Here is a 24,447-nt window from a genome sequence, read left to right as displayed (position 1 = left end):
GGCTCCATGCAGGGAGCCTGACGTGGGACTAGATCCCGGGTCTCCAGGATCAGGCCCTAGGCCAAAGGTGGCGCTAAACCGCTGGGCCACCGGGGCTGCCCTTGTGGCCCTAATTCTCAACAGCAGTATCCTCTCCCTGGCTCCAGAAGGGCTGACGGTGACTGGAGACTAAAGTAACATCAGGAGCTCCCAAAATGAAATGTTAAACTTTTTTATGTATCTCCTTAGAGTGGGGGATAGGGCTAAATCCTGATCACCAAAATAGGAAGTCAGAACTCAGCCCTAAAACAAGTAGTAGCAACATAAACATATTCTTTAGAAATGTAGGGCAAGGGATCCCTGGGTGGTACAGTGGTTTGGCGCCTGCCTTTGGCCCAGGGCGTGATCCTGGAGATCTGGGATCGAATCCCACGTCGGGCTCCTGGTGCATGGAGCCTGCTTCTCCCTCTGCCTGTGTCTCTGCCTCTTTCTCTCTCTCTCTCACTGCGTGCCTATCATAAAAAAATAAAAAATTAAAAAATTAAAAAAAAATGTAGGGCAAGTGCTCTGAAAGCTTTAAGAGTTGGAAGTAGTTCTCTCTGGGGAGCATAACTTGAGAGAGAATGGGGTAAGGTAGGGGACTGCTCTTTATAAGCTAATACTTTTACTTCCAAAATAAGAAATTCCGTAAAACAGTCGGTCAGTAAGGCTAAGGTTGTGGATTGGATTCCCGTGTACAACTGATTTTCTTTTAAACATTAGTGAACTTAGTATGCTGTAGTTTTGTGCATGGCTTTTGGAAAAATTTTAACATGAATCTGTATAACGAAACCAAACAAAACAGAATAAAGAAGAAAGCAGTGAGAGTGGGGAGCAAAGTTGCCCTTTTGTTGATTGTCCACTTCTGTGTTTCTGTCTATATTTGTGAAATTGAGATTTCTCTAAAATATACTCTTTCACATTAGATTTCTTTCCTGTGTTCAAAGATCTTTGTCTCTGACCTCCAAGTTTCCCCTTGTCTGTCCGGTGCAATTACCTTGATGGTGTTAGAGGATCCTGCATGAAGTTCCCAGTTCTGGGAAATCAGCTTGTTATTGGGAGTTAGGGGATAGCTCCATCATGTCACTTTCTTGGGCCAGGCTGGTGACAAAATTGTGTCTGATGCGAGCCCCTTCTGAGGACAAGGGCTGTAGAGAAGCCGTGACCCTGAGTCCCTGTCCTTCCCCACTGGTCGTTGTGTCAGTGTTGCTGCACAGCCTGGCTCTGTGCTCACAACTCTCTCTGTTTCAGCATGTATTCCACTGATGAGAATCTGATCCTTTCCCCACTCCTGGGCAACGTCTGCTTCTCCAGCTCCCAGTATAGCATCTGCTTCACGTTGGGTTCCTTTGCCAAGATCTATGCTGACACCTTCGGTAAGCTCTGCCTGGCAGTTCGCCTCCCAGCTTCCCCAGAGTCATATGTGCCTTTCCTGCTGAAGAGTTTAGAAATGGCCAGAGTCCCCTGTTGGGGGAGCATTTTATCAACTGTTACTGTCACAACTATTATTGTCACTCTCTTTGACCCCTAGACCCTTTGTTTTGGCTAAGTAGTTTCTAAAGAACAGAAAAATAAATGTGCCTGCATAAGAAGGGGGTGAAGAGAGAATCATTATAGGAATAAGAATCTCTCCCAATGTGAGAGAGATACCATCCAAAAGGAATGGCCCATGCCCACAAAACCCTCTCAGACCTTTCTGAAAGATACAGTCTCTCACTACTGATGCTTCTAGCTGTCTTTCTGACCGTATCTAGGTACATCAACTTTTGTGGGCCTACTCAAGAGCTCACATTGGATTTGCAGTCCTCTGGGATGCTCAGCTGAATGATTTTACAGTCCTTGGAACCTTGATATTAGAGCCCCGGGACCCACTTCCCCACTCAGGAGACTCTGGCACTCCCACATCCTTGCCTCCCAGTTCCCTCAGATTCTGATAACAACCATGTCCTGAGTGTCCAATGCTGTACCCCCTAAGGGGGTCATTATCACCCCGTCTTGAGAGCTGAGGAGAGGCTCTGTGAAAGGTCTCGCAGCTGACAGGCGCTAGAGCTCCAGTGTTTCTGTTCACCCCACCCAGTTGTCCTTCATCACTCTCTTGTTTGCTTTTGTGAGAAAAATGGGCAAATACAACTTAAAAAAAAAGTACATATTTACTATATTCCCATTGTAGAAAAATAGAAGATATAGTAAAATCTAGTCAAGAAAGCAAAATTCACCCTTAACCTAATTACCATAACTATTGCAAACATTTGTTAGAATTCTTTTTTGTTTAGTATTCTGCATAAATGAGATCACATTTTATAGAGAAAGATATAACCGATATATAACACAAGATAAATTTTCATTCAGAATTGGATTATAAGATTTTGCCTATTTTATTAAAATTCATTTCTAAAAATTATTTTCTAAAGCTGCCTATTGCTCCACTATATAAATGTATTATAATTTAACCATTTTATCATTAGACATATATTTTAGTTGTTTGTAGATGGCTAGCTTATTTATTTATTTATTTATTTACTTACTTACTTACTTATTTTTAAAGATTTTTGTTTATTCATGAGAGACACAGAGAGAGAGAGAGAGAGAGAGAGGCAGAGACACAGGCAGACAGAGAAGCAGGCTCCATGCAGGGAGCCCGATGTGGGACTCGATCCTGGGTCTCCAGGATCACGCCCTGGGCTGAAGGCAGGCGCTAAACCTCTGAGCCACCCAGTCTGCCCAAGATGACTCTTTTAAAAAGGAGAAAATAGGGATCCCTGGGTGGCGCAGCAGTTTGGCGCGGGCCTTTGGCCCAGGGCGCGATCCTGGAGACCCCAGATCGAATCCCACGTTGGGCTCCCGGTGCATGGAGCCTGCTTCTCCCTCTGCCTATGTCTCTGCCTCTTTCTCTCTCTGTGACTATCATAAACAAATAAAAATTTTAAAAATTAAAAAAAAATAAAAATAAAAAATAAAAAGGAGAAAATAAGGCAGCCCTGGTGGCTCACTGGTTCAGTGCCGCCTGCAGCCCAGGGTATGATCCTGGAGTCCCAGGATCGAGTCCCACGTCAGGCTCCCTGCGTGGAGCCTGCTTCTCCCTCTGCCTGTGTCTCTGCCTCTCTCTCTCTGTGTCTCTCATTCATAAATAAATAAATAAATAAATAAATAAATAAATAAATAAATAAATAAATAAATAAATAAGTAAGTAAGTAAGTAAGTAAGTAAGTAAATAAGTAAAATCTTTAAAAAATAAATAAAAAGGAGAAAATAGATGGACAACAAATGAAACTCATCTGGGCAGGTTTCTGAATGTTTTTTATATCAGCATGTGAAGCAAAACCCAAGAGAGTTTCTGTAACTACAATGTGTTAATGATTCAATTTCTGATTGAAAATGGCCCTAAGCCTCAAGAGTATCACCTATCCTTGGAACCCACTGTCATTTACAAAGGAGCCAGCTATGGGCTCTAACATCATCATGATGAAAGCCATGTATGGGCTTCTAGAAAGTCAGCTTTAAAAGGAATATCAGAGATAATTGAGTCCTTCCCTTTCATTTCATATATGGGAAACTATGTCCAGGGTTGCAGAACCTACTGATGGGCTTGGGACTAGAATCTACTTGGGATTTTTTCCATTACATCCTACTGCCACAGTTGATGCCTTGTCCTCTAAACTAAGAATCTGGCAGGGCGTAGGGAACAATCTGTGACTTCTAGGAACTCTGTCCAGGCAGTTGACAGAAACCCACACAGTGATGAACAGTGTCTGGCATCAACTTTGGAAGGAGATGGGGTTTGGTGGACGGGTGGAGAATAGGGAGCTGGGAACTCCAGACTCACAGCGTTGGGCAAGAAGGCACAGAGGCAAGTGGTTTGGACCCATGGCTTGCTTAATAATACTGGACCATTTCACCTAGGAGAAGAGGTGAAATAAAACTGTGGGCAGGCTGAATTGGTATCACATTGAGGAGGGTTTGGAATGCCAGCTTAAGGAATTTTGACTTTATCCTGTTGGCAATTGGGAGCTATTAAAGATAGAGGTGGGCTGTAGGCCACATGGTCTCTGTCACAACTATACAACTACTTAACTTCCCTTATAGAGCACAAAAGCAGTCACAGATGATGTGTAAGTGAATGAATATGACCATGTTCCCATGAAACCTTATTTATGAGCAGCGAAATATGAATTTCACGTGTCCTAAAACACTCTTCTTTTGGTTTAGTCAACCATTGAAACATGCAGACAGAACCTGTGCTTTCCTAGAGGGACAGGCATAGGCCATGAGCTGAATTTAACCATCAGGGACGGTACCTGCATAAGGCTACCCCGCACTTAACCTGAGGCACTGACCCTCCTTACCAAACATGCAGAGGACACTCTGAAGTGGGACGTGGAAGATTTCTTGCACAAATCAGCTGCCTCAACTAATTCTCCTTTCCCAGAAGCTAGACTTTCTGCATGGTGGCCAATCTAAAACTTCCTGACTCTGTATACTTTGGCAACGTTTCCTCCACCCTGTTCCCCCGTTCAAACATCTACCCCAAAAGTCCTCAAAGAAGGAGATGGTGCCCCTGGGCAGAACAAAAACCTGTATCCCAAAATGGTTTCCTCCTCTGGCAGCTTCCTCCTCAAGCAAAAGAGACAGGAAATTCATGTCCCAAGGCCACTTAGTATCCTAGTCACAGCCCCTGTAGTGTCCTGGCGTCTGTATGTTTTTTCAGGATCCACTTTCTCTCTCACAACCTGTTTAGGAATGATGTGCATAAAATAAATGAAAAAATGCCATAAAATTATGTTAAAAAAATAAATAAAAACAAAGATTAGGTTGGGCTGATGAGTGCAAAGCTGATGGAAGATAGGCCAGAGAGAGGAGAGGGTGGAGGAAGGAACACCCATTTAGAAATTTTTTGCCAATATTCCGGTACAAAATTGTGAATATTGGATTCCTGTTATCCATGAAATTGGAAAGGAGGAATTGGGTTAGGGAGACATTCACCTATTCTTTCAGTGGCACACTGGGCCTGGTTCCTGTGAGCACTCTAGCAGCTCAGTCCAGGGAGTATGCTGTACCATATATTAAGTGCAGTAATGGAAGTGTGTAAAAGACATAGCAGTTCAGAGGAGAGAGTTTCACTAATGTGAGAAGGAAGGGAAAAATTTGGTAGTTAACATAGTGAGGAAGAAAAAGATTTTGAGCTTGGACAAGGTGCCAAAGGTAGCCTCACTGAAAGAATAGTCTGAAGGGAAGCATAGCTTTAGGGAAAAGATGATAAATTCCCTTTATACCATCTTGAGTGAGAGAGAACAGTCTGACATCTGGATAGAAATACTCATGAGTTAGTTGGTGATGTCAGTGATCCAATTGACTGTTACAGGAGCCCTTGACTGAGAAGATCTTGAATTTTAAGTCACCATCGCTTAGCTCAGTCTGACCAGAATTAAAGGTTACAATCAAACTAAAAGGATTAATTGGTAAAAGATGAGACAAAGGTTGGCTTTGGTGTTTTCTCTCCAGAGGACTAGATATCTGCCTTCCAGAGGCTGAGGGCTAGTTGGAGCTTTAGCGTGGCACTGCAGCTGGGAGATTGCCCACACTGGAAGCAGATAGCTTCTGTAGATCAGGAAAGAATGAGGGAGCCATTAAGCTCCACTTCTGGAAGGAATGGGGTTTAGGGGCAGACAGAGCATAGCATTTTGGCGATTGAGCCTGCTTTATCGAAGGAAAAAGTATAAACCATTCCCTTGTCCATAGCTCAGTTTTTTGCTCTCTAGACATGTAGTCACCTGGGTGCTCATTTTGGCTCTAGCATAGTCTTGTCAATTTTGGAGTCCTGTCCTTGTCTGTGCCTCAATATTCTTGTCTGCCTGCCTGGGTAGGAGGAAATGTCCGGACCTTGGAAAGGAAGCTGTTAGAATTACTCAGCTGTAAACCACTTATTCACCTGGAACAAACTTTCTTTTTTGTTTGTTTGTTTGGAACAAACTTTCAAACAGTACTTAGGTAGATTATAATTGTATCTCTTCTCTTATAGGTGACATTAACTACCAGGAATTTGCTAAAAGACTCTGGGGTGACATTTACTTCAACCCCAAAACGTAAGTAGAATAGGAAAATGACACTCCAGAGGGGGATCCATTTTCCCAGGAAGTGAGAACCGAGTTCCTAAGGTTAAAACCTACTTTTTTTTTTTATTAGACGTGAACAGACATCTTTCCTCCTCTAAGTGAATTGGCTTCATGAGCTCCTAGCAGGATGAGGATATTTTTCTTGAGGGCTTCACAGCTTGGCTCGGGCATGCGTGCGAGTCATAGCCATATGTCTTCTCAGGAATCCCTTTGGAAATGTTATGATCATACACACATTCCTTTCCCTTGACCCTACAGATTCAGAACTTAGAAGATTCACCCTTGGGGTCAGTGACACTGCCTTCTCCGTGCTGGGTCACCCATAACTCTTTTTTTTCCTCCTTAGACGAAAGTTCACAAAAAAGGCCCCAACCAGCAGCTCCCAGAGGAGCTTCGTGGAGTTTATCTTGGAGCCCCTTTATAAGATCCTCGCTCAGGTGAGTGTGTCAGGCCTCTTGATTCAGGGCTGCCCTTCTAAGCACAAAGTGGAAAAGCTAGGGAACTCCCACTTCCCTTTCCCCTAAACATGCTCAGTTTTGTATTACTAAGTATGAGGATAGTTGATCACCAGTCTCCTAGATCTAGGACACTATGGTTCTCTAAACACTGTTGAATTCAGAGTGAAGGGGGAAGGTACACAAGATAAAAGCACTGGAGAAATTTCATGTGAATATTTTGTCTATTCAAAAGAAAATGGGGCAGCCCAGGTGGCTTAGTGGTTTAGCGCCACCTTCAGCCCAGGGTGTGATCCTTGAGACCCGAGATCAAGTCCCATGTTGGGCTCCCTGCATGGAGCCTGCTTCTTCTCTGCCTGTATCTGTGCCTCTCTCTCTCTCTCTCTCTGTGTCTCTCATGAATAAATAAAATCTTTTAAAAAAGACACTTGAGAACTAATAATTTCAGTTGTGGGAATTTGACTGACAAATATAATTGGGAAAGTCCTCCAGGCTTTACATATATATAATGTGTACGTTAAAGCATTATTTTTAACACAAGGGGGGATAATTAAAAGTAAGTTACCAATGAGAATCTGATTAAATGAATTAGGCACATTTCAAGTATTTTGCATCCATTAAAAGAATGGCTGTATGAGCTTGCTTTTTTTTTTTTTAAGATTTTATTTATTCATGAAAGACACAGAGAGAGAGAGAGAGAGAGAGAGAGAGAGAGGCACAGGCAGAGGGAAAAGCAGGCTCCATGCAGGGAGCCCGACGTGGGACCTGATCCCGGTCCCCCAGGATCATGGCCTGGGCCGAAGGCGGCACTAAACTGCTGAGCTACCCAGGCTACCCTGAGCTTGCTTTTAATACTTTTCTGGGCGTGTATGTATATGATGTTTGTCAGATTGAAAAGAATGATCATGGGCACCTGGCAGGCTCAATTGGTAGAGCAGGTGACTCTATCTCTGGTCATGAGTTTCAGCCCCATGTTGGCATATAGCTTACTTGAAAAAAGAAAAAAGGATGCATCAGACACTGGTGGTAAGGATGTAGTTAATGGGATCCTTGGGTGGCTCAGCGGTTTAGCGCCTGGTTTAGTGCCTGCCTTCGGCCCAGGGCGTGATCCTGAGGCCCCAGGATCGAGTCCCACATCAGGCTTCCTTGCATGGAGCCTGCTTCTCCCTCTGCCTGTGTCTCTGCCTCTCTCTCTCTCTCTCTCTCTCTCTCTCTCTCTGTGTCTCTCATGACTTAAAAAAAAAAATGTAAACATGTGAGATGCTTCAAAGAAAAGAGTATGGCATTGATTGCATTTGCATGAATTTGTGCTACCTTAAAGGCAGCAGTGAAAGGATAACATTGTATGGGAATTTTCAGAGCCTTTTTTTTCCACGACAGTTATAAAATATTCAGATGTTTAATAAGCACTGTGCACAGTGGACACACACATATACACAAAATGTGTGTGTTCCAGTTGACAAAAAGGAAAACATAGCAACAAGACAGAAGAGCATGATTAAAATTTATTAGTGCTGAAAAATACGGAGTATCTTGTGTCAGACTGGAATGGATTAATAAAAGAAATTTATAGAATCTGTCTCAGTAGAGACCTTGAGTCTGCTGAGGATGATTTAGCTTGGCCTTGCCCTACCAACAGATGGACTGCCAGGTGACCTTTTTTGGTTCCTTCCAGTGCAGTGATCCTCTAAATCTGAGAAGTCTCTAAAATAGGGAAGAGTAAGGGATTTCCTGACTGGGATGAGATGCTGCTTTTCAGACACCAGGGGGCAGCACTGAAGGTCCATCTGAAAGGGCCAGGCTTATTGGCTGGTGTGGGCATGTATGTATGTATTTATTTATTCATGAGAGAGCCAGAGACACAGGCAGAGGGAGAAGCAGGCTCCATGCAGGGAGCCTGATGCAGGATCCGATACCGGGACCCAATCCATGGACCCCAGGATCACGCCCTGGGCTGAAGGCAGGCACTAAACCACTGAGCCACCCAGGCGTTCCTGGTGTGAGCAAGCCCTTCTCACCTGGGGTTGGTTTGAAGAGTGGGTACCAAAGATTTCCCTGAAACCAAATGGTTGTCCTTGCCAAAAGCTCTTCCTATAGAAGAGAACTTAGTGCAGTGACCCTTCAGATTGCCTTCTGGCCTTCCTTGCCTTCTTTAGCAGGTACCACACTGAGGCTGTCACTACAGCTGATGTGGTTGGGAAGCCTGGGTGGCTCAGCAGCTGAACCTTTGTCTCAGGTCTTGATACCAGGATCCTTGGATCGAGTCCCACATTGGGCTCCCCGCAGGGAGTCTGCTTCTCCCTCTGCCTGTGTTTCTGCCTCTCTCTCTCTCTGTCTCATGAATAAATAAAATCTTTAAAAAAAAAAAAAACCTATTACAGCTGATGTATCTGATACCCATACAGGTTGTGGGTGATGTGGACACCAGCCTCCCCAGGACTCTGGACGAGCTTGGCATTCACCTGACCAAGGAGGAGCTGAAGCTAAATATCCGCCCCCTGCTCAGGCTGGTCTGCAAAAAATTCTTTGGAGAGTTCACAGGTAACAAAAGAGCTCATGGCCCCTTCCCATCAACATTATCATGTTCCGCCACATGTATCATGAGAATCTTTTCCTCATCCCACAGTGGTGTTCAGAGATGTGAGGTTATTTCAGATAAACTACAGGCTGGATGTATAGCACCTGGATTTTCTACCTAGCTCTCTTCTTCAGTGGACAGTACCAGGAACTCTGTCTTGGGAAACAGAAGCAATTAAATTTCCTTACCAGGAGGAGCGTGCAAATAAAGGAAATGGGGAAGCAGTATTTTTGCCAGGGAGCAGTCAGAAAAGTAGACTCGTGAGTGATGTGAAATACTGGGGAAAGCACCAAGTTCAGATTTCTCTTTCCCCTGAGCTCCTGTATCCTCTATTTGAGTGGCACGGAAGGCAGGTAATATAGTAAACCAAGCCCTTGGTTGGTTAAGAAAAGATCCAAGTCTTGCCTCTGTAATGGCCCCAACCCTTCCATGTAGTGAGAACCTGGGCCAGCCACCCAATTCTCTGTGACTCGAATATCTCAGCTGTAAAATAAAGGAGGTGTAGAAGGTAACAGCTAAGGTCCCTGTCCCCTCAGCGATCTCTTGATTCTGAGTCTGGTGGGAATTAAGTGTCAGAATCCTCCAAGTGCATAATTCTAGTAGTTTGGGGACATGTGGGTGGCTCAGCGGTTGAGCGTCTGCCTTTGGCTCAGGGTCTGATCCCAGATTGCCGGCATCGAGTCCTGCATCAGGCTTCTTGCATGAAGCCTGCTTCTCCTCCCTCTGCCTGTGTCTCTGCTTCTCTGTCTCTAATGAATAAATAAATAAATAAAATCTATAATAATGATAATAATTATTATTGTAAAAATTACTTTTACTATTATTATCATTATTATTCTAGTAGTAGTACATCCTGGGTGGCCATCAGTCTGACCAGGAGATACCAACTGAAAACAGATCTGCCTTCCCCCAGGTACTAATGGAGGTCATCCTCTCTTGCATGGCTCATTAGCCATTAGAAAAACAGATACAGGGCAGCCCTGGTGGCTCAGCAGTTTGGCGCCACCTGCAGCCTGGGGTGTGATCCTGGAGACCTAGGATCCAGTCCCACGTCGGGCTCCCTGCATGGAGCCTGCTTCTCCCTCTGCCTGTGTCTCTGCCTCTTTCTCTCTGTGTCTCTATGAATAAATAAATAAAATCTTTAAAAAAAAGAGAGAGAGAGAAAGAAAGAAAAGAAAGAGAAAGAGAAAGGAAAGGAAAGGAAAAGGAAAGGAAAGGAAAGAAAAGAAAAGAAAAGAAAAGAAAAGAAAAGAAAGAAAAGAAAAGAAAAGAAAAGAAAAGAAAAGAAAAGAAACAGATACATGTGTAGAATAGAAACGTGTGCAGTCTTTCCCAAAGGGAAAGAATCAGTTCAGGGATTGTTCTGAGTAGATCTGAAGAGATGAAATATTTATTTAATTTAGTGTAAGTGCTCATATTCAATAAAAAATCATAGATTCAGGGATCCCTAGGTGGCTCAGCGGTTTAGCACCTGCTTTGGGCCCAGGGCATGATCCTGGAGTCCCGGGATTGAGTCCTGCGTCAGGCTCCCTGCATGGAGCCTGCTTCTCTCTCTGCATGTGTCTCTGCCTCTTTCCCTCTCTGTGTGTGTGTGTCTCATGAATAAATAAATAAAATCTTTAAAAAAAAATAAGATTATAGATTCATAGAGATACTTGAAAATTTTTGTCAGCTGAGTTCCAAGCAACCACTGAGCCCTGCTTCTTGCTCCTCCCTGGCCTCAGTGTGACATCTTTTAGAACATACTCCCAGGAAAGTAAGATAGTACTGCCCTCTGAGCTCATGGTGCTATAACTTGAAGAGCTGAAAATCAGTCTTTTCAGTTTTAGCTTTCTGGAAATCACAAGTAGATCCGTACCTCAAGCCGCTCACTTACTCCTGTGAGAGTGTATAGTAATGGCTTGCTCTTCTCCTTCCACAGGCTTTGTGGACATGTGTGTGCAGCATATCCCCTCTCCAAAGGTGGGCGCCAAGCCCAAGATTGAGCATACCTACACTGGTGGTGTAGATTCTGATCTCGGCGAGGCCATGAGCGACTGTGACCCTGACGTAAGGGAAAGCCCACCATTTCTCTTGATTTTTGTCCCCTCCTGTATGAGTCCCCTGTTTTCTGGTCATAAGAATAATGCCGTCTTTCCATCCTTGCTTTTTACTCACTCCCCATGAGCAACGTCAAACAGACCTGAATTCAAAGCCTGGTGTTACCACTTCTAGTGGTATGATTTGGGGAACATTATTTAATCTTTCTAAGAGTCGTGGTCTATAAAATGAGGATTAAAATATGTATGTGGTTGTTATAAGAATTGAATGAGATAGGGAAAGTATTATAGTTGTTCAGCATGGTACCTGAACTAGTAAAGATTCAACAAGTGTAGCTGACCTCGTCAGTCTTGGGCTTTAAAAAACATCTTTCCCAGGGGTACCTGACTGTCTCCATCAGTAGAGCATGATCTCTGAGTCATGAGTTCAAGTCCCACATTGAGCGTTCAGCTTACTTAAAAAATAAAAGTCTTTCCCAGTCATTCCTTAGTCTAGTTTCTCAGCATAAACATACAACCAGTTGAAAATTGTGAGTTATGTTTTCAGAGGGAATGTGAGGCAAGCATGTCTTATAACCTTGTACTGTAATGCAGTGCCAGTCTGGCATCCTAAACCTGCTTTTCTTCGCCATTGCCCACATCTCCCTAGAGAACAGGAAAAGAGGTTTTTTTTACTATGCCTGTGACATCTATATACTAAGCAGGGGGTAGGGCATGGCTTGGAATTTCCCAGGAGATTGACGCATCTTCCTCTAGGTCTGGGCTTTTCACAGAGCCCATGTCATTGCTGTCAAGGGAGGTGGAGACCATGGCATTTACCCTGGGAATATGTGTGGTTGAGCCTATGCTCTGTCCCCACCTCCAGGGTCCTCTGATGTGCCACACTACCAAGATGTACAGCACAGATGATGGAGTCCAGTTTCATGCCTTTGGCCGGGTACTGAGTGGCACCATCCACGCTGGGCAGCCCGTGAAGGTCCTGGGGGAGAACTACACCCTGGAAGATGAGGAGGACTCCCAGATATGCACTGTGGGCCGTCTTTGGATCTCCGTAGCCAGGTAATGCCAACCATCACCTGTAGAGGTATGCCTTGGCCTTATTACTGGAGCTGCCACAGGAGCTGGGAGAAGTGGTCCTCCCTGGAAGCACAGCAGCTTCATGGCCCCCCCTACAGCAGGAGATCAGCCCATTCTCCCTCACATCTGTTGACTTCTACTTCTTACTACCCAGAGTTGCTAGGGCCAAAAGGCAACTACTATTGGGATAATGCCAAGAGCCTTGCCTTCACATTTTGAAGGCTTGTATAAACTTTGTAGCAGGATTTCTATTTTTACTCTTAATCCTCTTCCTCTTCTGTGTTCCTAAGTCATAACCTTTGTGTTTCTTCCCAAACGAAATTGTCTCCCAGCCTCCACTGACTATTCTTTGACCAAGATAGAAGATTTTGCTGGATATCTTGTAGCTTCCCCATCTGCAGAATCAGACTTAGCTTGAACCTCTGGGCTGCTCATGAGTTCATAAGTTTGGCTTCTCAGCCAGCAAGCAGAGTGCAGGAAGTTGTGTTCCTGATGTTGCCTGCTGCACCTGGCCCCCAGCCCCTTCCCCCACTCCAGATTCACCCGTTCCCTAGAAGGCAGAAGATTGATGAGCTAGGACAGTCACAGTGTTTTCTGTGATGCTTTTGGCATCTCCTTACATTCTACCCCTTGGGCGCAGTGCCTTGCTTACCACTAGTATCCAACTGGAATTCAGTTTTCCTCTTTGTCCTCTTACAATACCATGCGTTTTTCTGTCATGGGCTAATTAATTAATTTGTATCTCCAGTTGGCCCTTTAATAACACAGGTTTGAACTACATGGGTCCATTTTAATATGTTTGTGAGGTGTTTTTTTTTTTTTTTTTCAATAAATACACTATAGTTCTATAAACGTATTTTCTTTATCTTATTATTTACTTAGTATTTTCTCCTTTTAGCTTTCTTTATTGTAAGTATAGAGGGCGCCTGAGTGGCTCAGTTGGTTGAGTGTCTGCCTTTGGTTCAGGTCATGATCTTGGAGCCCCGCGTCGCTTCTTCCTCTCCCTACCCCCTGCTCGTGTACTTTCTTGCCAAATTTCTCTCTTTATGAAAAAAAAAAAAGAATTACAGTATAGAATACATATAACACACAGTATGTGTTTATTGTCTGTTATCAGTAAGACTTCCAGCCAACCGGAGACTGTTAGTAGTTAAGTTTTGGGAGGAGTCAGGACATACACATGGAGTTTCAACTGCATGGGGGATCAGCACCCCTAACCTCAGTGTTGTTCAAGGGTCGCCTGTCCACATATATGAGGCTGTATGATTGTTTATGGTATCCTTCCCGTCCTGGAATGTGTCTGTTTGGCTCACCCCTGCTCCTGACTCAGTGCTTTGCACTCTTCATTTTGCTTTTCTGTTGCTCCAGGTACCACATTGAGGTGAACCGTGTTCCTGCTGGCAACTGGGTTCTGATTGAAGGTGTTGATCAACCAATTGTAAAGACAGCAACTATAACTGAACCCCGGGGCAATGAGGAGGTAGATTTTTTAAAAAGGCAACGGGATTAGTTTATTAAGCTAGGATGTCACATAGAGCCACACCACACGTGAGCAACCAGTAGCAGAACTATCAGGGTACTAACCCAGTCATGGCCACTTCCTGGTTCCAGACCTCAGCATGAGCTCAGTGTTCTAGATCCGACTCTGCTCTCTTCTCCCTATACTCTCCCTGGATGCTAGGAATTGGGAGGGGTGGGCCTTTTATCTTTCCCTCTCTCTTTGTTCTGCCAAAATGCATGGGAATAAATGGCTCTTCAGGCTGCCTATAAGCAGCACTATGGCTCCTGGTTGGGGAATGGTCTGCTCTGACCTCTGCACCTTTGGTGCCTACTCAGGCCAGGTGCCCTCACTCTTTTGCATTTTGAATATCAGGCTCAGATTTTCCGGCCCTTGAAATTCAACACCACATCTGTTATCAAGATTGCTGTGGAACCAGTCAATCCCTCAGAGCTGCCCAAGATGCTGGATGGTCTGCGCAAGGTCAACAAGAGCTATCCATCCCTCACCACGAAGGTATGCGCAGGACCTGCAGGAGCTACCAAGCCCCAGGGCCTGTGGGTCTGTGCTGCCCACTGCTTCATGTCCACCAGGTGTCTCTGATCTGCTGCTTCTGACAGCCTATGTCAGGAGCAGGTATTCCTGTCTAGTACTATCATTTGAAAGCAGGACATGTTTGGGGGGATGGGGCACAGTGAAGGTACACATGGGTGTGTTCATATTCCCTAGTATCTTTCAATGTGAAAGAGATGTGTTTTGGAGAATACACTTCGAATTGATTTCCCAGAAATTATAGAGGGAAAAGTGAATCATTCTGATCCTTCTACATTCTTGAGCCATCTAGCATACTTTTCAGAGTAGTTGGCCTGGGCTAAAGGGTCAACTTACATCCATAGACATAGGGCAGGGTGTTCCCTAAGGAGTTGTGACGGGAATAAATTGGTGACCTTATGCCTAGTAGCACTATTCTGAATGGTCTACGTGTCTTGAGGTTTAACTCATAAGTCCCTGCTCTCCATTGATCCTTGAAGAAGCTAGAACTGATGTTGAGCAGTGCCTTTCTAATAGTGCATTTGGGCACCGCCTCCTAGGCCCTAGCGTTGATTCTGTTGCTAGTTGTTGCTGGCACAGAGGTCTAGGCCATGACCACCAGGGCTATTGTGTTTCAGGTGGAAGAGTCTGGGGAGCACGTGATTCTGGGTACTGGGGAACTCTACCTAGACTGTGTAATGCACGATTTGCGGAAGATGTACTCAGAGATCGACATCAAGGTAAATCAATGTTTTCCTTTCTTTTTTTTTTTTTTTTTAAATTTTTATTTATTTATTTATGATAGTCACAGAGAGAGAAAGAGAGGCAGAGACACAGGCACAGGGAGAAGAAGCAGGCCCCATGCACCGGGAGCCCGACGTGGGATTTGACCCCGGGTCTCCAGGATCGCGCCCTGGGCCAAAGGCAGGCGCTAAACCGCTGCGCCACCCAGGGATCCCGATGTTTTCCTTTCTTGAGCTCCTGCCTGTCCAGCAGCTTGACACTCAGCTCCAGACTGATTTTATGAGCAGCCAAACCTTTGATTCCCTTGGAAGACCTGAGGGAAGAGGGGGGCACTAGGGGAGGAGACATGTTTGGGAAAAACATGACCTATTGCTCCCTATATGGGAAGGTGTTTGGGATCTGGTTTGCCCCTTTCTGCAGGGTTATTCTTAAAGTCAAATGTTTCAAGTCAGGGCTCCCAAGCAGAAGTGATTCTCAGTCTTTTGTTAAGAAAACAGTTACATAGTTAACCCATCTCTGGTGATTAGGGCTCAGTAGATGTTTCAGGACGTGAGGACTGGCTCTCGAGCCATGATGTGGCCTCTCAGTTGAAGTGTGCTTTGCATGACTCCTGTCTCCTAATTGGTACACATATCTTCTCCTAGCCCCCATGGAAGTGGGAGTGAGTGCTCTCACATAACTGTCTTAGACACTCCTTCTGATGTGCGGGGGACCAGTGCTCTATGAGATACTGAGTTCCCCAGTAGTGGACCACGTGGGAGCTTCGGGGAGGAGCTGTGCTACCCAGAGCCAGGGGTTGAGAATGGAACAGGGGTCTGCCGGGCAGGCCCTACTGCCAGCTGCAGCAGAGCCATGGGAGGTATTCAGTGAATGGCAGTGGGATGGCTGAACGGATGTTAAAAGAGACCTTCGGGGACTATCATTTAGGGCCAGGTTCGACTCACACTTTGTCTTGACTAAGGAACATAAACTCCATACTCTGCTGCGTTTCTTCAGGCTTCTTAGCACTGGCACAGACTCTTTGCCCACTATTGTACTTGCTGCTGCTGCCGATAAGAGCAGAGAGTTGTTGCAGAGGTAGTGCAAAGGGGAACTCAGGATTCCCGTTGTCAGAAGATTGTCCTTCCGACAAATTTAGACCTTGCCTGACAATTTATTCCATTTCGCAGGTGGCTGACCCTGTTGTCACGTTTTGTGAGACAGTGGTGGAAACTTCTTCCCTCAAGTGCTTTGCTGAAACGCCCAATAAAAAGTGAGCTGTGGGGTCCAAGTGACCCTGGGACTGACGGGACACTCTCCTCCCCACCCCAATCCACCCTGTTCACAAGTGCTTTAGAAATAGAGAGCTCCTAAATCTTGGGATGGAATCTTAGAATGCTTGAGTTTTATGCTAGCGCTCTCATCTTTTAGGCCTGTAGATGTGATGCTGTGGATTCTTTGCCAGAGGTACCCTAAAGATGAGTGTCCTAATTGCCACTTGTTTCTGTATAATATGATCATCTTAAATTTGTCTTAGCAGCTCCACTGGCTTGTTTTGTGTTGTTTTTTTAGATTTTATTTATTTACTCATGAGAGAGAGAGAGAGAGAGAGAGAGGTAGAGGGAAGAGAAGGCTCCATGCAGGGAACCCGACATGGGACTCAATCCCGGGTCTCCAGAATCAGGCGCTGAAGACGGCGCTAAACCGCTGGGCCACTGGGGCTGCCCAGCTCCACTTTTTTTTATTGTTTGTTCTTTTTTGTTTTTTAAGATTCTATTTTTAAATAATCTCTGCACCGAACATGGGGCTCTAATTCATGACCCTTAGATCGAGAGCTGCAGGCTCCACTGACTAAGCCAGCCAGGCATCCCCAGACCTCACTTTTTTAAAGAGTGATAGATTCCAATGAAAGAAGACAGAAGATGAACCCTTTTTGCTCTTCTCTGGCCCTCTCACTTTTACTGATAACACTGGTTTGTCGGCCTTTTCTTAGGAATGCCCCTTCTGCCAGTCCTGCTGATCCTCATCATTACCCATTTCCTTTCTGACTAGGAACAAGATTACCATGATTGCAGAGCCTCTTGAGAAGGGCCTTGCCGAGGACATAGAGAATGAGGTGGTCCAGATCACGTGGAACAGGTGAGAGAATGTGGCCCTGGTTCCAAAGCTGAAAGGGGTTGAGGCACCAGGTGCCTGGGTGGCTCAGTTGGTTAAGCATCTCTTTTTGGCTCAGGTCATGATGGTCCTGGGATCAGGTTTCACATCGGCTCTCTGCTCAATGAGGAGTCTGCTGCCCTTTCCCTCCCCCCACCTCCTGCTTGTGCTCTGGAGCACATGCACATGCTTTCTTGTGTGTGCTCATGCTCTCACTTATTCGCTCTCTCTCACATGCGCAAAAAATAAAATCTTTAAAACAAAAAAAGACCAGCTGCCATAGCCTACTTGTTGAGTCTCTCATACCACCTGTCCTGGGAAGCAAACTGTCCTCCAAGAAGGCAGAATCTGTGACCCCAGCAGGTAATAATCGCAGAGCTACAGGATACCTCCATTTTCTCCTCCTTCCCCCAGGAAGAAATTGGGAGAATTCTTCCAGACCAAGTACGATTGGGATCTGCTGGCTGCACGTTCCATCTGGGCTTTCGGCCCTGATGCCACTGGCCCCAACATCTTGGTAGATGATACCCTGCCCTCTGAGGTACAGCAGAACTGGCGGGAGCCAATGTGGGGTGCTTTCTTTGCTATTGAGTGGAGGAAACTACAAAGTGTACTTCTTTCCCCAAAAGTATGTTGTGGCTTGTCGTGAATCGTCTTACCAGTATATCTACCTTCTCGTCCCTCTAAATTCTGGTTGTTGCCATGATCAGTGTGCTCACACATGCCCTCATGTTCTGTGCAGGTGGACAAGGCTCTTCTCGGCTCAGTGAAGGACAGCATTGTTCAAGGTTTCCAGTGGGGAACCAGGGAGGGGCCCCTCTGTGATGAGTGTAAGTTCCCCCAGCGCCTCTGTGTCCTCAGCTACAGTCTTCTAGGCTCCTTGTGCCTGGGCATATGAGGTGAAATAGGCTCACCTGTGGGCCCTGGCAGGAGAGGCAGCTCAGCACACAAGGCTAGCCTGTGTCCTGGGGCAGCCTCCTCTCTTCTCTCTCCTCTCTCCCTGTCCTAGTACTATTGCTTGGGACATCCTGGATATACAGTTATTTCTAGGCTGACATTTGCTCTTCAGTCCTGAGAAGAAATGTGTTTGAAGAGAAGTATCAGGAGGAAGATGTATTGGAATAGTTTACAGACCAGGATTGGATTTAGTGGGAAGAAATGTGCAATTCCTTGAATTTATTCTCTATCCAGAAATAATTAAATACCTGCAGAAAATGCACATAAACTAGGAAAGCTTTATGATGTCTGGGCATGACCTGAAACGAACACAAAGAATGTGTGCTTAACTTCTGTCCTCTGCTTTAGGCCATGGTATCCTATCAAAACACCCATCTGCAGGATGATTTTGTGCCATAGCTTTTGTGGCCTCAAGATAGCTCCCATGCTGCTAGAGGCTCTTTGCTGCTCTGCCCTTGGGCCCTTGACACCTCAATTGCTCCTCACGCCGCAGTTTCCCCATCTCTGTTTCAGTGATTCGAAATGTCAAGTTTAAGATCCTGGATGCAGTGGTTGCCCAAGAGCCCCTGCACCGGGGTGGGGGCCAAATCATCCCCACAGCAAGGAGAGTCGTCTATTCTGCCTTCCTCATGGTGAGTGGGTAGGGCCAGCCTGCTCCAGGAGGGCATTAAGTGCAGGTCCAGGAGGTCCAGGCTTTGGGGGCATCAAGACTACAGTCCCTCCAGCCTTTTCTTTACCCAGGTCCTCAGTCGTCAGCCTTCCCCAAGCTGAGGAAACCTTTCATCTTGCCCCACTGCAGGCCACTCCTCGTCTGATGGAGCCATACTACTTTGTAGAGGTCCAAGCTCCTGCAGATTGTGTCTCTGCTGTGTACACCGTCCTGGCCAGGCGCAGGTGAGCCACCAGCATGGCACGTCAGGGAGGGTGCAGAGAGCAGGAGCCCAGCAAGAGGTAACTGGGTTCCTGTGTAGAAGGAGATGAGCCTTCTACACTATATTTGCTCCTTAAAACCTAGTGAGCTAGTTTTTCAGAGGAAGTAGGAAAGATTTGAGGCAATCCCCAGCTTCACTGCAGATACAAATTTGAGGTTTCCTTCTTGGGCCCTTTCTCCTTAGCCTCTGGGGAAAGTACTGAAGTGTGTCAGTGGGGGGAATGTCTATAGGACCTTGTCCCATCAGAGTTTCCACTCTTGCCTAGCAGTCACTGCCCCTTTGACTGCCACAGGAAATGATACTGAGGGCCCCAAGCCTTTTCCACCCACTATAGCATGATTGTGGTTATTCTTTCTTTGGTGGTCACTCTGTGTTGTGGTACATTTGGGGCCAGATTCTCTTCTCTGCTTTGGGTCTCTGTAGGACAAGGGACTCAGGTTTTGTTTTTTTTTGTCGCAGGGGGCATGTGACTCAGGATGCACCCATCCCAGGCTCCCCTCTCTACACAATCAAAGCTTTCATCCCCGCCATTGACTCTTTTGGCTTTGAGACTGATCTACGGACTCACACCCAAGGGCAGGCCTTTTCGTTATCTGTCTTCCACCATTGGCAGGTGAGAAAATGGTGCAGACTGGCCAAGGTCGCCTCCCACCTGTTCAAGGCCAGTCTCCACTGATCTGTTCCCCTTCCAAGCCCCAAGTGAGATTTCTAGCATCCTAGAGAAGAGCCCTAGACCATCGATAACCACCTTACTTTTTAGATTGTACCTGGTGATCCTCTGGACAAGAGCATTGTCATTCGCCCCCTGGAGCCACAGCCTGCTCCTCACCTGGCCCGGGAATTCATGATCAAAACCCGTCGCAGGAAGGTATGCATCCCTGAGGCCCATGGTCAACCCTCAATCCTAGGGCTCTTGGCAGGAGTTGGATCTCTCTTCATTTCTAACTTTGGGACCTTTCTCCCAAAGACTGAAAGAACTGTTCACTACACCATGCAGAGAGGTGCAAACTTTACAGGCCTCGGGTCACTGGCCTTCTGGGACCAGTCTGGCTGGGAAGGGAGCATCTTTTCCTCCCCAGTGGCAATTCCTGAATAGCTGGGCAAAAGTTCCATCTCCCACCATCCTCCCCCTCCAGCACAGGTCTTGGGCAGTCTCCAGCTCTGGTGGCCACCACATAGGGCTCTTTCTTGCATCTGCCCCCATTCTGCAGGGCCTGAGTGAGGATGTAAGCATCAGCAAGTTCTTCGATGATCCCATGTTGCTGGAGCTCGCCAAGCAGGATGTTGTACTCAATTACCCCATGTGAGTGCTGGGACTCCTGGCAGCCCCTGCTCCCTGCAGCAGGCTGTATCCTGGACTTAAAGCTGGGACCTGGTGTGACCCGGACTCCCATGTTGTCAGCGAGCGTCTGAGAGCTGCTATGGCCATTTTTAACAACCCCAAGCCCTCCGACCCAGAGTCCCAGCAAGGGAGGAATATTTGGCTTCCTGGTTCCTCTGCGGCCTCTGCCTGGCTCCATTCCCAGGGAACAGAGTGGAGCTTGGGCTCAGAAGAAGGGGACGAAGTGTTTAACCCCAAGGGGCCCTGTCTTCAGGATTTACATGGAATTTTTTTTTTTTTTTGTACAAGTTTGACCTTAGACATGGTTTTTAACTGAACAGAACATTCAGACCTCTGCCTTACTCTGTTCTTTTCATCCCCACACCCCCTCCCCCTCCCCCTCATCCCCTTCTCTCCAGCGTATTCTGGTCCTGACACTTGGGTTCTGAATATATGTCTCCTGTGTCTCTTCTCCCAGCTGTAGTCTTCCTGCCCGGGTCCCCAGGGCAGCAATCTGTGGTGAGAGGGATGCCTGCCTCTTAATTCAGTGTTCCCATGAATGTTGAGGCCACTTTCTTGCCTCCACCTTTCCCCACCCACACCTGTCTTTCTGTTATGCTTTTTCTGGGTGGGACCTGGGATGGCTTGGGAGATGTTAGGCTTCTGGAACCAGAGGCCATTCCCATTGAACTATCTCCCTTGCCCTGGAGTTGAGGGAGCCAGAACTCTGATTTCTAGCCCTTTCTCTAATCCCTCCACCACCACCACACATACACCAGCCACTACCAGTACCTTCCTGTATCCCCATGTGAAGAAGAGACTTGGTTTTCCTCAAAACTGCTTTATTAGGAACATGCCAGGGATTGATGGAAGAAGCTCTGGCTGCCCCAGGCCCTACAGGAATCCTACTTCTCCCCGTCATCCTGTGCTGTTCGCTTGATATAGTCTCTGTACATCGTATACACAGCACCTGCGAGAAGGAGAAGGGAAAACATCCCATAACACGGAACCCTGCACGCATCCTCTGGCTCTCCTGGGACTGACTCCAGCCATTCCCCTGAGAGTCCAGCTGCCCTGCTCATCTTTCTGCTCGATGTCTCATCAGCTGCTGCCAGCACCTGACCACATGGCCTAGGGAAACCGCCCCCCTTGACCATTCACAAAGCCCTTCCACATAGATCACCTATCAGAGAAACCTCGCAGCAATCTGTGAGGTCAGCAAGCCAGGCTGCTTATCATCATGCTGTATACAGGGATACTGAGGCTCAGAGGAGGGATTTGTCCGCTGTCACCCAGCTAGTAAGTAATCTTGACCCAGAGAGGAAAAGAAAGTCAGCATGCATTCTGCTGTGTGATTTTGTTCACCTCTAGGACAAACTCATGAAACCAACTGTACCATCCCCACTGGCCCTGGGACAGGAGGTAAAACAGGGAACCCCTAAAATGGCTTGGCTTGAGGACTTCACCCAGGGCTTGCTGTGGAGCCGTCCGGAGGGGGCGGAGGCTGAAATCACGATCCCTTAACTGTCAGGACTCCCAGGCAGATTCTTCCTCATCAGCTGTCCCGTTCTCCTAGGGCCACCCACTCCCCAGCAGCCACTTACCTAGCATGACTGCACCCACAGCACAGGCCTGTGCTGCCACTCGGGTGTGAATCAGGTGTATGGACATCTTGGTGGAACCACGGGCCTTCAGCCGATAAATGCGGTAGACTGCAACTGCCAGGCAGCCACCTAAGCCTGTGGGCAGAGAACGTGACGGCTGGCCCTCAGTCACCAACCACACAGCTCCCCTGATGAGAGACCCCTCACCAGGCAGCTGGGCATCTAGACAAACCCCTACTTTCCTGCCGCTGTACATGGCAAGGGGCCGGCATCATCAGAATATCGAGTTGCTGCCCCCCTCCGGTGATCCCTGTACGTATGAATAGCCCATCCTGAGCCTCCTACTCCCATCATCTCTGTTGGCTCCCCCAACTACTTTCATACTCTCCCAAGGCCGTGAGGAAGGAAGCCCTGGGAGATCCCAAACTGCTCCTATCCTGACGTTGGTGCTAATGCCCTACCTGTCCCCACACCCAGGTCTGCAGTTGGCCTCCACCTCCACCCACCCAGACTCCCTCATTTCATTGTCAGGCATGTCCCTTTCTCCCTTGGCACCTCTGCTGCTGGTTCACTCCTCTCCTAGCTGTTGACTGCTTAGTGGGTATGACACTTGAGTTCTCGCTTCATTTGAAAAGATGAGACCTTATCTCTGAGGGAAAGCCCCTCCTCACCTTCATTCCTTATTGTCCTACTCACCTATAGGCACCAGTGGAGACTCCCTGGTCTTCCTCAGGAACTTCTGAGACACACTGTCTTCACCCTCAGGTGGTACCCAGCAGCCTTTGTTAGCAGACATGATCCTGGCCCCAGATGTTAGCAGCTGGGGCTCTGAGGCTTCAGCCCAGACCTAGAAGGAGGGACCCCACAATAAGAACTCCCAATTCTCCTCAGTCTGGGGGAGAAAGGAGGGAGTTGCCTGCTAAGACCCTCTCTTACCATGCCTCAACTCAGCCGCTACTTGAAAAGATGTCCCAAGTGCCTTGTCTCAGATGGCTGGACCACGAGTGCCATTTCTCCCATTTCTTCCTAACATTTGCCTCTTCCCCAGCTCATTCTGACTTCACTGGTTTTCCTGCCGCCGCCGCCCCCCCACACACACACCCTTCCATCTGTATCCCTGTGTGATCCTTGGATCAAGAAAAGCAGCTGGAAAAATCCACAGATGAGAGTGGGAGGAACAGGCCTTGAGCCCTGGGACCCCCACTGGCCTTGAATCTGTGATGGTGGTTCCTGAGGGAGCTACAGAACAGGATCTGGCCCCGGGGAACCAGAGCCATACCGGACAGTGTTCCAGCACTGGTTACTGAATCACCAGAGCCAAACATGAAAATGATTAGACATTGATTTGTGAATAATTTAGCATGGATTTTGGACATTAGTACTAACAGAACTAATTCTGGTCCCTGAACTCCCGTTTTCATCTCTTGGCAGGTTCATTGCCATTGCCAAACCCTTACCTCGTTCCCAGGGTACGTGATCCCTGTTGCTCTACTTGCTAACCCAGTAAACATCTCTGACTGCAAATTAGACAGGCTCCCAGAGTCCTGGTCCACAGACCAGGGCTTCTGCCTGTGGGGTGCCGTCTAGGTCTAACCATGAGACAGACTCCCTGTGTGAGGTGACCTCTATTCCTAGTTGCTGCTTCTCTTCTGGAGAAACAAGGACTGTCAGGCCCCACAGGTTCTCAGCATGCTGGTGCTTACCCTAGGAGATGGCTAGAAAGTAGAGTGCGAGCAGCCCAGCCAGGGCTCAGCATCTGCTGTTTTGAACTGGCCAGAAGCCGATGATGGAGCTGCCACTGTGGGGTCAGGGAAGCAAGCTTTAATGGGGACTTTGAAGTCAGGAATGGAGAGGGGAGGAGATAGGCCAGGGCATCAGTCTTAACCCCCCACTTGCTGAGTTCCAGGCCAGAGTTACAAGCACTGAAAAGTAATGAAAGATGAGATGGTGGGAGCCCTTAACTAGATTCAGTCTGTTTATTCCCATGGATGTAAGGGGCTGGATCAGACAGGGACCTGCTACAGAGAACTGAGCTGGGAATATAGAGGCTAGGACAGGTAGGGATCCTGGGTGTGTCCCCCCCCCCAAGCTATACTGCTTCAAACACTCATGGACAATGTGGGATACAAATAAAACGCCCCCCCCCCCCAAAAAAAAAAAGCCCCAGTTGTGGGAGGCAGGCTCTCTGGTCTGGGTCTTGATCCTTTCAAGGATGCTCTCAGGACCAAGGAGATTCATCCAGTTTGTAACCACTAGGATTTCCTCATCTCCAGGGCTCCTTAAACTGACTCCAGGTAAGATGCTCACTCAGGACAGAGGTGACAACAGACCTATATTGTCTTTTTTTTTTTTTTTTTTTTTGAGGTATTTACATTTTGGGCCTTTAAGTTGTTCTACGTGATAAGTAGCAGTTTGTTCATAGAATGGGAACTGAGCTTCTAAGAGGCTAA

At 47.0% G+C, this 24,447-nt stretch overlaps 2 protein-coding genes across 5 annotated transcripts in view; one reads left to right on the top strand and one right to left on the bottom strand.

The window, feature by feature from the left end:
* Nucleotides 1-20,748, top strand: part of EFTUD2 (elongation factor Tu GTP binding domain containing 2) — a 46,103-nt gene extending 25,355 nt beyond the window's left edge. For all 3 annotated transcript variants that reach the window (XM_072780896.1, XM_072780898.1, XM_072780899.1), the window contains exons 11-28: nt 1,270-1,394; nt 6,035-6,098; nt 6,475-6,565; nt 8,989-9,124; nt 11,083-11,210; nt 12,066-12,259; nt 13,646-13,757; nt 14,151-14,291; nt 14,945-15,046; nt 16,220-16,302; nt 17,082-17,168; nt 17,598-17,724; nt 17,926-18,013; nt 18,654-18,772; nt 18,940-19,034; nt 19,532-19,685; nt 19,833-19,940; nt 20,284-20,748. In XM_072780896.1, the coding sequence (XP_072636997.1) occupies nt 1,270-1,394; nt 6,035-6,098; nt 6,475-6,565; nt 8,989-9,124; nt 11,083-11,210; nt 12,066-12,259; nt 13,646-13,757; nt 14,151-14,291; nt 14,945-15,046; nt 16,220-16,302; nt 17,082-17,168; nt 17,598-17,724; nt 17,926-18,013; nt 18,654-18,772; nt 18,940-19,034; nt 19,532-19,685; nt 19,833-19,940; nt 20,284-20,379 (2,050 nt within the window). In that variant the 3' untranslated portion in view covers nt 20,380-20,748. The remainder of the gene's footprint in view (nt 1-1,269; nt 1,395-6,034; nt 6,099-6,474; nt 6,566-8,988; nt 9,125-11,082; nt 11,211-12,065; nt 12,260-13,645; nt 13,758-14,150; nt 14,292-14,944; nt 15,047-16,219; nt 16,303-17,081; nt 17,169-17,597; nt 17,725-17,925; nt 18,014-18,653; nt 18,773-18,939; nt 19,035-19,531; nt 19,686-19,832; nt 19,941-20,283) is intronic.
* Nucleotides 20,749-21,218: 470 nt separating this feature from the next.
* HIGD1B (HIG1 hypoxia inducible domain family member 1B) lies at nt 21,219-23,827 on the bottom strand. 2 transcript variants are annotated; one of them, XM_072780912.1, is made up of 4 exons: nt 23,701-23,827; nt 22,694-22,844; nt 21,998-22,132; nt 21,219-21,363 (listed from the first exon to the last, which is right to left on the bottom strand). In XM_072780912.1, the coding sequence occupies exons 2-4, from the start codon at nt 22,791-22,793 to the stop codon at nt 21,299-21,301; spliced, it is 300 nt and encodes a 99-aa protein (XP_072637013.1). In that variant the 5' UTR covers nt 22,794-22,844; nt 23,701-23,827; the 3' UTR covers nt 21,219-21,298. The 2 variants fall into 2 exon arrangements, with proteins under 2 accessions (XP_072637013.1, XP_072637012.1); XM_072780911.1 differs by lacking the exon at nt 23,701-23,827 and adding an exon at nt 22,934-23,211.
* Between the last annotated feature and the right edge of the window lie 620 nt (nt 23,828-24,447).

Source organism: Canis lupus, chromosome 16 (genome assembly GCF_048164855.1).
Source record: "Canis lupus baileyi chromosome 16, mCanLup2.hap1, whole genome shotgun sequence".
Lineage (NCBI taxonomy): Eukaryota > Metazoa > Chordata > Mammalia > Carnivora > Canidae > Canis > Canis lupus.
Note: the sequence above shows the minus strand (reverse complement) of the source record. Positions and strands in the feature narration are given on the sequence as shown.

Excerpts from the sequence above, each read along its gene's own strand:
- HIGD1B (XM_072780911.1), bottom strand. Across the intron at positions 22,133-22,693 it reads GTCTCCACTGGTGCCTATAG|GCTTAGGTGGCTGCCTGGCA; the intron begins GTGAGTAGGACA and ends CTCTGCCCACAG. Across the intron at positions 21,364-21,997 it reads TGTGGGTGCAGTCATGCTAG|GTGCTGTGTATACGATGTAC; the intron begins GTAAGTGGCTGC and ends TCCTTCTCGCAG.